The sequence below is a fragment of the Tamandua tetradactyla genome, chromosome 17 (assembly GCF_023851605.1).
Source record: "Tamandua tetradactyla isolate mTamTet1 chromosome 17, mTamTet1.pri, whole genome shotgun sequence".
In the NCBI taxonomy this organism is placed as follows: Eukaryota; Metazoa; Chordata; class Mammalia; order Pilosa; family Myrmecophagidae; genus Tamandua; species Tamandua tetradactyla.
Window position 1 is genome coordinate 78,326,154 of NC_135343.1, and position 15,308 is coordinate 78,341,461.

The 15,308-nt window shown below is 36.1% G+C and overlaps 1 protein-coding gene across 4 annotated transcripts in view; it reads left to right on the top strand.

The window, feature by feature from the left end:
- Nucleotides 1–15,308, top strand: part of TTC27 (tetratricopeptide repeat domain 27) — a 312,437-nt gene that overhangs the window by 252,099 nt on the left and 45,030 nt on the right. For all 4 annotated transcript variants that reach the window (XM_077135030.1, XM_077135029.1, XM_077135028.1 and 1 more), the window contains one exon: nucleotides 573–671. In XM_077135030.1, the coding sequence (XP_076991145.1) occupies nucleotides 573–671 (99 nt within the window). The remainder of the gene's footprint in view (nucleotides 1–572; nucleotides 672–15,308) is intronic.

A 15,308-nucleotide genomic window follows, 5' to 3' on the forward strand; every position in this document is an offset into this window, starting at 1 on the left:
TACATTTTGAATGACCATTTGGTAATCCAGATTCTGAGCCTAATTTTCTAAATGCTCTCCAGTCCTTCCTAAGTGGATACATGATAGAGAAGTTTGGCTCTCGGTAAAACTGCAGAAGTACTTCTAGTCTGACTTGAAGGTGAAGGCAGAAATTTTATCTTTTAAAATTTGTAATATATTCATTGATTGTGAATCTGCTGATCCTTTCTATACCTTTTACATAGTAAAAAATGCTTAGTAAAATGTTAGGTTAATCCCAGGTTTATAGTGTCAGGCTTTAATATAAAGGCTAACAAAACTCTTCATTGCTTTGATGGAGTTAGATTAATACAAATTGCAGTCTTACTTGGCAGAAGATATTGCACGTTTTCAAGGTTTAATTAGATTTAAAATTATATGGAAAAAACTCATCTTTATTGCTAAATTTTGTACATTTAAACTAATATAAAGTGTAAGGCAAATATTTATCATATACCTTTACATACTTTATAATAGTGTTTGTTAATAATTTTCAGATTCTATGCTAAAAATATATCTAAGTGTTTGACGACTTTGATTTTTTCTCTTTGCAGCTTGGCGTCTGGTTCTCTTTAGGCTGCGCGTATTTGGCCCTGGAAGACTATGGCGGCTCAGCAAAGGCGTTTCAGCGTTGTGTGACTCTGGAACCTGATGTAGGTTTGTTTGGTCTTCTGTAGTTTTTACAGCTCTTTAACATTCTGTAAGTTATTTGAGCTGTACTGTAGTTCACTGCAACAATTCCTCTTATGTTAGAGGAAAGTTTACCTTTGAAGGGGTCACACTTTATAAAGTATATGATTTATAAATCTCACATTGGTTTCACTTAGAGAATAATTTGCTGAAACAATTTTTTGGTTAAAAAAAAAGTAGGTGCCTAAGAGTCACCCCCCAGTGCTGTATATTTTTTAAAAATATACAGCAAAGTATCATGTATATTTTTTACATCCACTAACATGTATTGCCTGTGTTAATTGCCTAATAGGGAAGGTCTTTTAGTGGAGTCTTTTTTTGTATATGTTTAACGCAGTTTTATTGAGATTCAATTCACATACCATACAGTACATCCATTTATAGTGTGCAAGTCATGGTTTTTAATTTATCTACAGAGTTGTGCAGCAATTATCACATCAATTAGATTATTTTTGTCGCTTGATAAAGCAATCTTCATATTCATTATCACTCACTACCTAAAACATACTCCACCCTGTCCGAGGCAACCACTAATATCTTTCTGTCTCTATAGATTTGAATATTCTGGATGTTCCATATAAATAGAATTAGACAATATGTGGTCTTTGTGACTGGCTTCTTTCAGTTAGCCTGATATTTTCAAGGTTGATGTGTGTTGTAGCATGTTTATCAGTACTGCATTCCTTTTAATCAGCAAATAGTATTCTGTTGTATGGATATACCACATGTATTTTTTTCATATACTAGCTGATGGATATTAAGGTTTTCCCGCCTTTTGGCCATTAGAGTAATGGTGCTTTCAGCAATCATGTACAAGTTTTTATGTGGTCATGTACTTTGGTTTCTCTTATTAGATACCTAGAAGTGGAATTGCTGGGTCATATGGTAGTTCTATGTTTAATTTAAAAAAAATTTTTTCTTCTTCCTTTTTTAATATTTAATGAGAAATCTTCACATACATACAGTTCATACATGCTGTACAGTCAGTGGCTTACAATATCATCACATAGTTGTGTATTCATTACCATCATTTTTAGAACATTTGCATCACTCCAGGAAAAGAAATAAAAACAGAAATCTCATGCATTCTGTATCTCAAACCTCTCCGTCTCATTGACGATTTTTCAGTCTACCCAATTTATTTTACCTCTTATCCCACCTAGTATTTATTTTTATCAATATTTTATATTTTAAGATTTTTATTGTAAAAATTTTACAAACATATAAACATTCTTGACATGCAAACATTCCATACATAGTGTACAATCAGTGGCTCACAGTATCATTACAAGTTGTGTATTCATCTCCATGATCATTTTTTTTTTAATATTTGCATCACTCCAGCAAAGGAAAGAAAAAAGAAAAAACTAATACATACCATACCACTTACCCCTCCCTTTCATTGAGCACTAGTATTTCAGTCTACTCAATTGTTAACCTCTGTTCCCCATTATTTATGTATTTTTTATCCATATGTTTTACTCATCTGTACATACCCCGATAAAAAGGAGCATCAGACACAAGATTTTCACAATCACACAGTCACATTGTAAAAGCTATATAATTATATAATCATCGTCAAGAAATGTGGTTACTGAAACACAGCTCAACAGTTTCAAGTGCTTCCCTCCAGCCACTCCAATACATCTTAAACTAAAAAGGAATATCTATAATAATGCATAAAAATAACCTCCAGGATAACCTCTCAACTCTGTTTGAAATCTCCCAGCCATTGACACTTTATTTTGTCTCAATTTTCTCTTCCCCCTTTTGGTTAAGAAGGCTTTCCCAGTCCCATGAACCTGGTCCCGTCTTATCCCGGGAGTTCTATCTGACGTTGCCAGGGAAATTTACACCCCTGGGAGTCATGTCTAATGTAGAGGGGAGGCAGTGAGTTCATCTGCTGTGTTGGTTGAGAGAGAGAGGCCACATCTGAGCAACAAAAGAGGTTCTCTGGGGGGTGACTCTTAGGCATAATTTTAAGTAGGCTTAGGCTATCTTTTTCAGAATAAGTTTCATAGCAGTGAGCCCCAAGATCAAGGGTGCTGCATATTGATTCAGTTGTCCCCTCTGCTTGCGAGAATATCGGAAATTCTCTAAATGGGAAAATTGAATATTTTCTCCTTTCTCCCTAGTCCCCCAAGGAGACTTTGCAAATACTTTTTTATTCATTGCCCAAATTACTCTGGCTATATTGGGGTATCGCACTAACCTGGACAAATGAACAAGAACTCATGCCCTATTCAAGATACCCTGTACTTACAGTGTTCAACTAAATTGACCATACAGGTTAAATTAGGTAATGTGCTTCCCAAAATACAAATGTTGTACTGAATAAACATTTCTCCCTACAGAAGTTTTTAAAGATATGGACAACATTATCCTTTACCCCGTATTCTGATTTACCTTAGTTCTATCTGGATCAGCTTCATTCATTATCTCTAGTCGAAGTGTGATCCCTTTTTCAACTTTTTAAATGGTTCCTATATGGGATAGTGCTGACTTTCATAGCTTCAGAGCCCTAACTCTGGGTCTCGGATGTCACCTCAATACCTGAAGTTTCTGGAACTGAACAGATTATATACAAACAGTTCATTATCTCAGAATTTAGAAATAACAGTTGCAACTCCTGAATATATATGACTGCTGTAAGAGCTTACAGTCTAGGACACTTTACAATAGGCCTCAACCTGATAACCCATGCTCTCAACTTCAGTTCACCACATTTTTATATTACATAGTCCATATGAGTGAGGCATGATAATATTTCTCTTTTTGTTTCTGACATTGCATTCACCTTACAGTCCTTAAGGTTCATGTACCTAGTTGCATGCCTCACAGCTTCATTCCTTCTTGCAGCTGCTCAGTAGTTCATTGTAAGTATATACCAAGTTCCCCCTCCTTCCCTCAGTCATTGTACCCTTAGGCCACCTCCATTCATTGTGAATCACAAACACTGCCGCCATAAACACCAGTGTGCAAATGTCCATTCCTATCCCCACAGTCAGTTCCTCCAGGTATATACCAAGGAGCAAGGTTGCAGGATCATATGACAACCCCACCTCTAGCCTCCCACGAAACCACCACACTGCTCTCCAGAGAGGCTTCAGTTTCCCTCCCGACAGTGATTAGGCACATCTCTTTTTCCACATCTTCTCTAATACTCGTTTTTCTCTGTTCAGTTTTAAACAGTTTTTTTCCACACATCATACAATCCAACCTAAGGTAATAACCGGTTTGCCACCATAATCTATATGAAGACTTTTCCTTTTCTTTCACAAAGAATCCATACCCCTCCCCTATGCCCCCCCCACTCCTGCTGACATTTGGTTATGGCATAATGCCTTTATTACATTTAGCGGAAGCATATTACAGTGTTACTGTTGACTATAAACCCTATCTTGCATTGGTTATACTTTTTCCTGTATACCATCCATTTTTAGTATCTTACAATGTTGACATTCATTTGTTCTCCCTCATGCAAAAACGCTTTTATATTTGTACACTTAATCACCATCATTTTCCACTCTAGGTATTCCTAATTTATTCCTTTATCCTATCTTTCCTGGTTTTCATTTGTGCCCCAGTCCTTCTCCCTCAATCATACATACATTTTCGTTCAGGGTACTTATATTATTGTGTGCCAATCAGGTAGTTTTGTGCTGTCCATTCCTGAATTTTTACAATCAGTCCTGTTGCATGATCTTCAGTACACTCATTTATTAGCTCTAGTAGCTTTGCTGTAGATTTTTCCAGATTTTCAACATATAGTATCATGTCATCTGCAAACTGTGAGAGTTTTACCTCTTCCTTTCCAATTTAGATGCCTTTTATTTCTTTTTCTTGTCTAATTGCTCTGGCTAAAACTTCCAGCACAAAGTTGAATAAAAGTGGTGACAGTGGGCATCCAAGACATTGTTCCTGATCTTAGAAGAAAAGCTTTCAGTTTTTCCCTTTGAGGATGATGTTAGCTCTGGGTTTTTCATATATGTACTTTATCATCTTGAGGAAGTTCCATTCTGTATTTATCCTTTAAAATGTTTTCATCAGCCTTCCGGGTCAAGATGGCGGCTTAACAACGAGCGTGTTTTAGTTCGTCCTCCAGAACACCTACTAAATAACCAGAAACAGTACAGAACAGCTCCTGGGGCCACGTCAGTGACCAGACACACAGCGTACCCAGTCTGGACCAGCTGGACCGGCTGCGAGCACCCCTTAACCATGAGTTCCCAAAGCTGCGGCAGCCAGTGCCCCTCCCCCACAGGCTGCTTTCCAGAGGGGAAAGGAAAGGACTTTACCAGCAGCAGAGACTGGGCACAATCAAACACCAATTGTGGAACTAATTAACTAATTCTGACTACTAAAAATAGGCCCCCAGCTTAGGTGAACCTGATCAAAGCGGAGGTTGCTCATTTTTGCCCCAGCGGCAAGGGGGCAGGACTGACAGAAAAAGGGGGGGAAAAAAAAAGAAAAAAGCAGAGGTTTTTGTGGCTGTGTATCTATAAAGGCTTGACTGCCTCTGGATACAGCGGCAGGACTTTTCAGGCTGCAACTGTCCCAGACATAGGCAGAAGTGAGCTCTTTTGGGGGCTTGTCTGGAGCCTGTGCCTTCCCCAGGGGGCGTGAAGCCCAACTCAGGTGGAATCCCTCCATCAAGGAATTCAGAAACCAGGGCTTGGTAATTTGAAGCCATTAAAACCAGTCTACAATCTCTCCTCTGTCTCCACCATGCCCCCAGCAGGGTGAGTCTGCCAAAGTTAAAGGTACCGCATCATCTTATGCTGGTGGGACCTGCAGTCAGACAAGCACCACATACTGGGCAGGATAAGAAAAACAGAGTCCAGAGACTTCACAGGGAAGTCTTTCCACCTGCTGGGTCTCACCCTCAGGGAAAACCGACGCGGGTGACTCTTTCCTCCTGATAGGAGGCCAGTTTGGTCCGGGAAAATCTGGCTGGGATCTATAATATCTAAGTAGACCCTCCTAAATGTGTGTGGGTGAAAGGCACCACACAAGCAGGGCAAGAAATAAGAAAACCAGAACGGGAAAATTCTCCTCTGTTAAACAAAACTTAAGCTAAAGGTCCAGATAAAGCTGAACGGAATGTCAAAGAACAGATAGATGCAAATTCATCCAGCAAGAAAACCCTAGATAAAAGAAGTGAAAGCAACCTCCAGAATAAACTAATTAAGGTAATTAAATGCCTAGACACCAGCAAAAAATAAATCACACTAGGAAAATTGAAGATATGGCCCAGTCAAAGGAACAAACCAACAATTCAAATGACATACAGGAGCTGAAACAATTAATTCAGAATGTACAACCAGACATCGAAAACCTCATCAAAAACCAAATCAATGAATTGAGGGAGGATATAAAGAAGGCAAGGAAAGAACAAAAAGAAGAAACTGAAAGTCTGAAAAAACAAATCACAGAACTTATGGGAATGAAAGACACAGTAGAAGAGATGAAAAAAAAAATGGAAACCTGCAATGGTAGATTTCAAGAGACAGAACATAGGATTTCAAAACTGGAGGATGGAACATCTGAAATCCCACAAGAAACAGAAACTATAGGAAAAACAATGGAAAAATATGAGCAGGAACTCAGGGAATTGAAAGACAATATGAAGTGCATGAATATACGTGTTGTGGGTGTCCCAGAAGGAGAAGAGAAGGGAAAAGGAGGAGGAAAACTAATGAAGGAAATTATCACTGAAAATTTCCCAACTCTTATGAAAGACTTAAAATTACAGATCCAAGAAGTGCAGCATACCCCAAAGAGAATAGATCCAAATAGACATACTCCAAGACATTTAATAATCAGAATGTCAGAGGTCAAAGAGAAAGAGAGGATCTTGAAAGCAGCAAGAGAAAAGCAATCCATCACATACAAGGGAAGCCCAATAAGACTATGCACAGATCTCTCAGCAGAAACCATGGAGGCGAGAAGACAGTGGGATAATATATTTAAATTATTAAAAGAGAAAAACTGCCAACCAAGAATTCTATATCCAGCAAAATTGTCCTTCAAAAATGAGGGAGAAATTAAAACATTTTCAGACAAAAAATCACTGAGAGAATTTGTGACCCAGAGACCAGCTCTGCAAGAAATACTAAAGGGAACACTAGAGACAGATACGAAAGCAGAAGAGAGAGATGTGGAGAAGAGTGTAGAAAGGAAGACTATGAGTAAAGGCAAAAAGAAGGAAAATTAGATATGACTTATAAAATCCAGAAGGCAAAATAGCAAAAGAAAGTACTACCCATGCAGTAATAACACTGAATGTTAATGGATTAAACTCTCCAATCAAAAGACATAGTCTGGCAGAATGGATTGAAAAACAGGACCCATCGATATGCTGTCTCTACTCAAAGGACACGAGGCCAAGGACACAAATGGACATTTTACACATCAATGTTTATAGCAGCATTATCAACAATTACCAAGAAATGGAAACAGCCAAAATGTTCATCAACAGACAGCTGACGAAACAATCTGTGATATTTACATAAGATGGAATATTATGCAGCTGTAAGACAGAATAAAGTTATGAAGTATGTAACAACATGAATGGACCTTAAGGACATTATGCTGAGTGTGATTAGCCAGGAACAAAAGGACAAATACTGTATGGTCTCACTGGTATGAACTGACATTAGTGAATAAACTTGGAATATTTCCTTGGTAACAGAGACCATCAGGAGATAGAAACGGGGTGAGATATTGGGTAATTGGAGCTGAAGGGATACAGATTGTGCAACAGGACTGAATATAAAAACTCAGAAATGGACAGCACAATACTACCTAACTGTAATGTAATTATGTTAAAACACTGAATGAAGCTGCATGTGAGAATGATAGAGGGAGGAGGGCTGGGGACATAAATGAAATCAGAAAGAAAGATAGATGGTAAATATCAAAATGGTATAATCTAGGAACGCCTAGCATGTATAATAATAGTGAAATGTACAATGTACAAATTTTAAAAATGTTTTTGCATGAGGAAGAACAAAGGAATGTCATTACTGCAGTGTGCTGAAAATAGATGGTACTTAGTAGTTTAAAATTTCAACTAATGTGTGAGACTAAAGCAAAAAATGTTTATTTGTTACAAAATTTATATTTTGACTAGAGCATTTCCTAATATAACTCATGTAGATAGTTTGATTGAATGTCATAAGTACTTGGAATCTCAGGTAGGACATGAGATTTTGTTAGTTTGTCCAAAGTGATGCCCCGATGAATCCCAGAGTGATTTGATCAGTGACTAAAAAGTGTTTGCAAGCCTCCGTCGGGGAATGGTGAGTGTGGGGAAAAATTCAACTTCCCCAAGTTGAATTCCTGATATTCTCACAAGCAGTGTGGACAACCAAAGCTATAAGCTGAGCCCCCAGTCTTGGGAGTTGTTCATATGAAACTTAACCCCACAAAGGATAGGTCAAGTCTACTTAAAATTTAGGCCTAAGAATCACCCCCAAGAGAGCCTCTTTTGTTGCTCAGATGTGGCCTCTCTCTCCAGCCAACATGATGAGCAGTCTCACCACCCTCCCCTTCTCTGTGTGGGACATGACTCCCAGGGGTGTGGACCTTCCTGGCAACGTGGGACAGAGATCCTGGAATAAGCTGACACTCAGCATCAAGGGACTGAGAAAAACCCTAGAATGAGCTGAGAATTAACATCAAGGGATTGAGAGAACCTTCTCGACCAAAGGGGGAAGAGTGAAAGGAGACTAAGTGTCAATGGCTGAGAGATTCCAAACAGAGTTGAGAGGTTATCCTGGAGGTTATTCTTATGCATTAAGTAGATATCACCTTGTTTTTCAAGATGTACCAGAGAGGCTGGAGGGAACTGCCTGAAAATGTGGAGCTGTGTTCCAGTAGCCATGTTTCTTGATGATGATTGAACAATGATATAGCTTTCACAATGAGACTCTGTGAATGTGAAAACCTTGTGTCTGATGCTCCTTTTAGCTACTATATCAACAGAAGAGTAGAACATATGGAATAAAAATAAATAATGGGGGAACAAATGTTAAAATAAATTTAGTTTGAAATGCTAGTGGTAAGTGAAAGCGAGGGGTATGGGGTATGGTATGTATAATCTTTTTTTTCTCTGTTATCGTTTTATTTCTTTTTCTGTTGTCTTTTTATTTCTTTTTCTAAATCGATGCAAATGTTCTAAGAAATGATGAATATGCAACTATGTGATGATATTAAGAATTACTGATTGTATATGTAGAATGGAATGATATCTTAATGTTTTGTTTGTTAATTTTTTAATTAATAAAAAAGTTAAAAAAAAATGTTTTCATCAAGCAAGGGTGTTGAATGTTGTTAAATGCCTTTTCTGTATCAATTGAGATGATCATGTGGTTTTTCCACTTTGATTTGTTGATGTGATGTATTACATCAATTGATTTTCTTATGTTGAATCAGCCTTGCATACCTGGGATAAATCCGACTTTGTCCTGATGTATAATTCTTTTAATGTGCTGCTGGATTAGATTTGCAAGAATTTTCTTGAGGGTTTTTTGACTCTATATTCATTAAACAGATTAGCCTGTAATTTTCTTTTCTTGTAGTATCTTTGTCCGGCTTTAGTATTAATGTGATGTTGATTTCATAGAATGAATTAGGTATCTTCCCTTCCTCTTCAATTTTTTTGAAGAGTTTAAATAGTACTGATTCTTTCTTGAATGCTTGGTGGAATTCACATGTAAAGCCATCTGGTCCTGGACTTTTCTCTTTTGGGAGCGTCTTGATGCCTGATTCAAGCTCTTCACTTGTGATTGGTTTTTTCAGGTCGTCTATTTCTTCTCGAGTCAGTGTTGGTTGTGCCTTTCTAGGAAGTTGTAATTTCATGTACGCTGTCTAGTTTATTAACATATAGTTGCTCATAGTATCCTCTATTTCTGTGGGGAATTCTGTCTCCTTTTCCATTTCTGATTTTATTTATTTGCATTCTCTCTCTTTTATTTGTTATCCTACCTAAGGGCGCATTGATTTTGTTGATTTTCTCAAAGAAACAACTTCTGGTTTTGTTGATTCTCTATTTTCATATTCTCAATTTAATTTACTTCTCTAATCTTTGTTATTTCTTTCCTTTTGTTTGCTTTGGGGTTAGTCTGCTGTTCTTTCTCTAGTTCTTCCACGTTAACAGTTAATTCCTTGATTTTTGCTCTTTATTCTTTTTTTAAAACAGGCATTTAAGGCAATCAGTTTCCCTCTCTTCACTGCCTTTGTTGCATCTCATAAATTTTGATATGTTGTGTTTTCATTTTCATTTGCCTCAAGATATTTACTGATTTCTCTTGTAATTTCTTCTTTGACCCACTGGTTGTCTAAGAGTGTGCTGTTTAACCTCCATATATTTGTGAATTTTCTGGTCCTCTGCCTGTTATTGATTTCTAATTTCATTGCATTGTGATGCGAGAAAGTGTTTTGTATGATTTCAGTCTTCGCTTGTGACCCAGCATATGGTCTATCCTTGAGAATGATCCATGCACATTCAAGAAAAATATGTATCCTGCTGTTGTGGGGTGTAATGTTCTGTAAATGTCTGTTAAGTCTAGTTCATTTATCATGTTGTTCAAAATCTCTATTACCTTATTGATCCTCTGTCTTAGATGCTCTATCCATTGATGAAAGCGGAGAATTAAAGTCTCCAACTATTATGGTATAGGTGTCTACTTTTCCCTTGAGAGTCATCAGTGTTTGCCTCAAGTATTTTGGTGCACTCTGGCTCAGTGCATAAGTATTTATGATTGCTGTATCTTTTTGTTGAATTGTTCCTTTTATTATTTAGTGTTCTTCTTTGTCTCGTGTAATTTTTTACATTTGAAGTCTAATTTGTCAGCTATTAGTATAGCTACTCCTGCTCTTTTCTGGTTGTGGTTTGCATGAAATATATTTTCCTAACCTTTTACTTTCAATATATTTTTGTCCTTGAGTCTAAAGTGAGTCTCCTGTAGACAGCATATAGATGAGTCCTGTTTTTAATCCATTCTTCCAGTCCATATCTTTTTTTATTCAGAATTTAATCCATTAACATTTAATGTTGCTGCTGAATAGGCAGTATTTTCTTCTGCCATTTTGTCTTTTGGATTTTATATGTCATATCTAATTTTTTTTTCTCTTTTTACCTCTATTGACAGTCTTCATTTCTACACTCTTCTCCAGACCTCTCTCTCCTGTCTTTTCCTATCTGCCTATAGTGCTCCCTTCAGTATTTCTTATAGGCTGGACTGCCAGTCACAAATTCTCTCAGTAATTGTTCGTCTGAAAATATTTTAATCTCCCCCTTGTTTTTAAACAACATTATTTCTGGGTATAGAATTCTTGGTTAGCAATTTTTTCTCTTTTAGAATCTTAAATATGTCATACCACTGCCTTCTTGCCTTCAAGACTTCTTCCACACATAGTCTTATTGAGCTTCCCTTTATGTAATGGATTGCTTTTCTCTTGCTGTTTTCATAATTCTCTCTTTGTCTTTGACATTTGATGTCTGATTTGTAGGTATCTAGGAATAGGTCTATGCAAATCTATTCTGTTTGTGGTACACTGCACTTCTGGGATCTGTAATTTTGTCTTTCATTAGAAATGGAAAATTTTCAGTGAACATTGGAATGGAAATACCTGTTCCAGTCCCACTTTTATTTATATACCCAGTAGCGGGATTTTTGGGTCAATATATCTTCTTTGGAGAGATAACTATTCTAGTCTTAGCCTGTTGTTTAATTAGGTTGTTTGTCTTTTTGTTGTTCAAGTCAGATATATGGTTACCAAATATTTTATCCCATTGTATAGATTGCTGTTTTACTTTCATGATAAGGTCCTTTCAGGCAGAAAAGTTTTAAATTTTGATGAGGCCCCATTTATCTATTTTTTTCTTTAATTGTTTGTGTTTTGGGTATAAAGTCTAAGGAACCATTGCCTAAAACAAGATCCTGAAGATGCTTCCGTATGTTTTTTTCTAGAAGTTTGAGATTTCTGGCTCTTATGTTTAGGTTCTTTGATCCATTTTGAGTTGATTTTTGTATGAAGTGTGAGATAGGGATCCTTTTTCCTTTTGGAAATGGGGTCCGCTTTTCCCATTACCATATGTTGAAGAAACTGTTCTTTCACTATTGAGTGGCATTTGTCCATTTGTCAAAACAGTTGGCCCTAAATATGAGGGTTGATTTCTAAGCTGTCAGTTTGATTCCATTGGTGTAAATATCTATCCTTATGCCAGTACCATGCTGATTTGATTACTGTGGTTTTGTAATACATTTTAAGACTGGGAAGTGTGAGTCCTCCAACTTCATTCTTTTTCAAGATGGCTTTAGTTATTCAGGGCCCCTTACCCTTACATATAAGTTTGATGATTGACTTTTCTGTTTCTGCACAGAAGGTTGTTGGAATTTTTATTGGGATTGTAATGAATCTATAAATTGCTTTGGGTAGGATTGATATCTTAATGATATTTAGTCTTCCATACCAAGAACATGGAGTGTCCTTCTGTTTATTTGCATCTTTTTAAATTTCTTTTAACAATTTTTCATAGTTTTTTGTAGTTTTCTGTATATAAGTTCCTTACATCCTTGGTTAGATTTATTCTTAGATATTTAATTCTTTTAGTTGGAATTTTTTTCTCGATTTTTTTCTTCTGATTGTTCATTGCTTGTGTATGTAAACACTACTGATTTGGGGGTGTTGATCTTGTCCCTTGCCACATTGCTGAACTTACCAATTAGCTCTAGAAACTTTGTTGTGGATTTTTCAGGATTTTGTGTAAATAGGATCATCTGCAAATAGGGAAAGTTTTACTTCTTCCTTTCCAATTTGGATACCATTATTTCTTTTCCTTACCTAATTGCTCTGTCTTAATCATTGTGTATAATTCTGTTAATATGCTTTTGGATTTGGATTGATAGTTTTTGTGTTTGTTTTTTGTTTTTTTTTTTGAAAATTTTTCCATCTATATCCTGAAGAGCTGTTGGTCCATAGTTTTCTTTTCTTGTGGTATCTTTATCTGGCTTTAGTTGGAGGGTAATAGTGGCCTCATAGAATGAATTCCAATTTTGGGGGAAGAATTTGAAGAGGAATGGAATTAAATCTTCTTGGAATGTTTGGTGGACTTCCCCTGTGAAGCTGTCTGGTCCTGGGCCTTTCTTTGTTGGGAGGTTTTTGATTAGTGATTCAGTCTCTTTACTAGTAATTAGTTTGTTGAGATCTATTTCCTCTAGAGTCAATGTAGGTAATTTGTGTGTTTTTAAGATTTGTCCATTTCATCTAAGTTATCTAATTTATTGGAGTAAAGTTTTTCATAGCATCCTGTTACAGTCCTTTTTATTTCAATTGGGTTGGTAGAAATGTCCCTCTTTTCATTTCTCATTTTTGTTGTTTGTATCTTCTCTCTCTTGTTTCTTTGGGTTTGTCAGTGTTACTGTTCTGTTCAAATAATCAACTTTTGGTTTTGTTAATTCTGTTGTTTTTTTAATTCTGCATTTCATTTAATTCTGATCTTTGTTATTTCCTTCTTCTTACTTTGGGTTTAGTTTGCTCTTCTCTTCCTAGTTCTTGCAATTTTGGCATTAGGTTTCTGATTTGTAGTCTTTTTTAGACTTTAGAACATTTGGAGCTATAAATTTCCCCTTCTGCAGTGCCATCACTGCATCCCATAAATTTTTGTTTGCTATGTTTTCATTTTCATTCACTTCAACATATTTCCTAATTTTATTTGTGATTTCCTCTTAAACCCATTGGTTGATTAAGAGTATGTTGTTTAATTTCCACGTATTTGTGAATTTTCCATTTCTTCCTCTGTTATTGATATCTAGCTTTATTTTGTTGTGGTCAAAGAATATACATTATAGTATTTCAATATTTTTTAACTTATTGAGACATTTTGTGACCAACATATGGTCTGTCCTGAAGAATGATCCATGTGTACCTCAGAAGAATGTGTGTTCTGTTTTTGTTGGATGAAGTGTTCTGTATATCAGTTAGGTCTAGTTGATTTAGAGTATCATTCAAGTCTTGTATTTCTTTATTGATCTTGTTATCCATTGTTGAAAGAGGTGTATTAAAGTCTCCTACTATTAATGTAGAACGATCGGTACCTCCCTTCACATCTGTCAGTATTTATACGCTTCATTTGTTAGGCACATATATATTGATAAGTGCCAGATCTTCTTGTTGAATTGTCCCCTTTACCAGTATTATAATGACCGCCTTTGTCCCTTATAACTGTTTTTTACTTAAAATCTACTTTATCTGATATTAGTAAAGCTACCCAGCTGTTCTCTTTTAGACTACTTACATCATACATTTTTCCATCCTTTCATAGTCAACTTACTTGTACCTTTAAATTAAGGTGAATCTCTTGCAGACAGTATGTAGTTTGGTCATGCCTTTTTATCCGTTCTGCTAATATTTGCCTTTTGACTGGAGAATTTAACCTATTTACATTTCTTTGGTCATTTTGCGATTTAGACTTTGTATGTCTTATACCTGCTTTGTCCCTCAATTCTTTGGTTAAATATCTACTTTTATATTTATATGTATATATATGTTTTTATGTTATACCACATTGAGTGCCTTCTATTTTTATCTGGCTTGATTTTTCATCTATTTTACTTGTGGATACCAATATCCAAAATAAATAATAATTATATTTGGTTTTGATACCAACTTAACTTCAGTAGCATACATGTATATTTTTCCTATACGCCTCTGTCCCCTTGCCTTTTTTTATGTACTTGTTGCCACTTATGTCTCTGTACATTCTATTTTCTAAACCATAGATTTGTCGTTATGTTTTATGCATTTTAATTTTAGCACCTGTAGGTATTAAGAAGTCGAGTCACATACCAAAAATATACTACAATAGTATTGGCATTTATAATTATCCAAATGATTACCTTTACCTCAGGTCTTTATTTCTTTATGCCAGTTTGAACTACGGTCTAGTGTTTGTTCTTTTCAGCCTGAAGAACCCCCTTTAGCATTGCTTAGAAGACATATCTAGTGGTGATGAATTTCCTCAGCTTTGGTTTATCTAGGATTATCTTAATGTCTCCTCATTTTTTGAAAGAAGAAGTCACTTGATTCTTGGTTGGGAGTTGTTTTCTTTCAGCACTGAAAGTATTCAACCTATGCCTCCTTGGTTTCTGATGAGAAATCAACACTTGGTATAATTGAGGCTCCCTTGTACATAACACAGTGCTTTTTTCTTGTAGCTTTCATGACTCTCTCTGCCTTTTGCCTTCACTAGTGTGATCTGTTTATGATGGGTGTATTTTTTTATTTATGTGTATCCTGTTTGGTGTTCTCTGGGCTTTTTGGATGTACATATTGATATCTTCTGCTAATCTGCTTAGTTTGGAAAGTTCTCTGTCATTTCTGCATGTATTCCTTCTTACATTTTCTCTCTTCTCCATCTGGGACTCCCGTAATGCATATGTTTGTATGCTTGATGGTGTCCCAGAGGTATTCTAGACTGTTTTCACTTTTTATACTTCTTTTATCTTTCTGCTTGTCAGCTTGACTCATTTGAAGTGCATATTAGTTACAGTTCTCTAGTGAAACAGAACCAACAGGAGTTATAAAAGTAT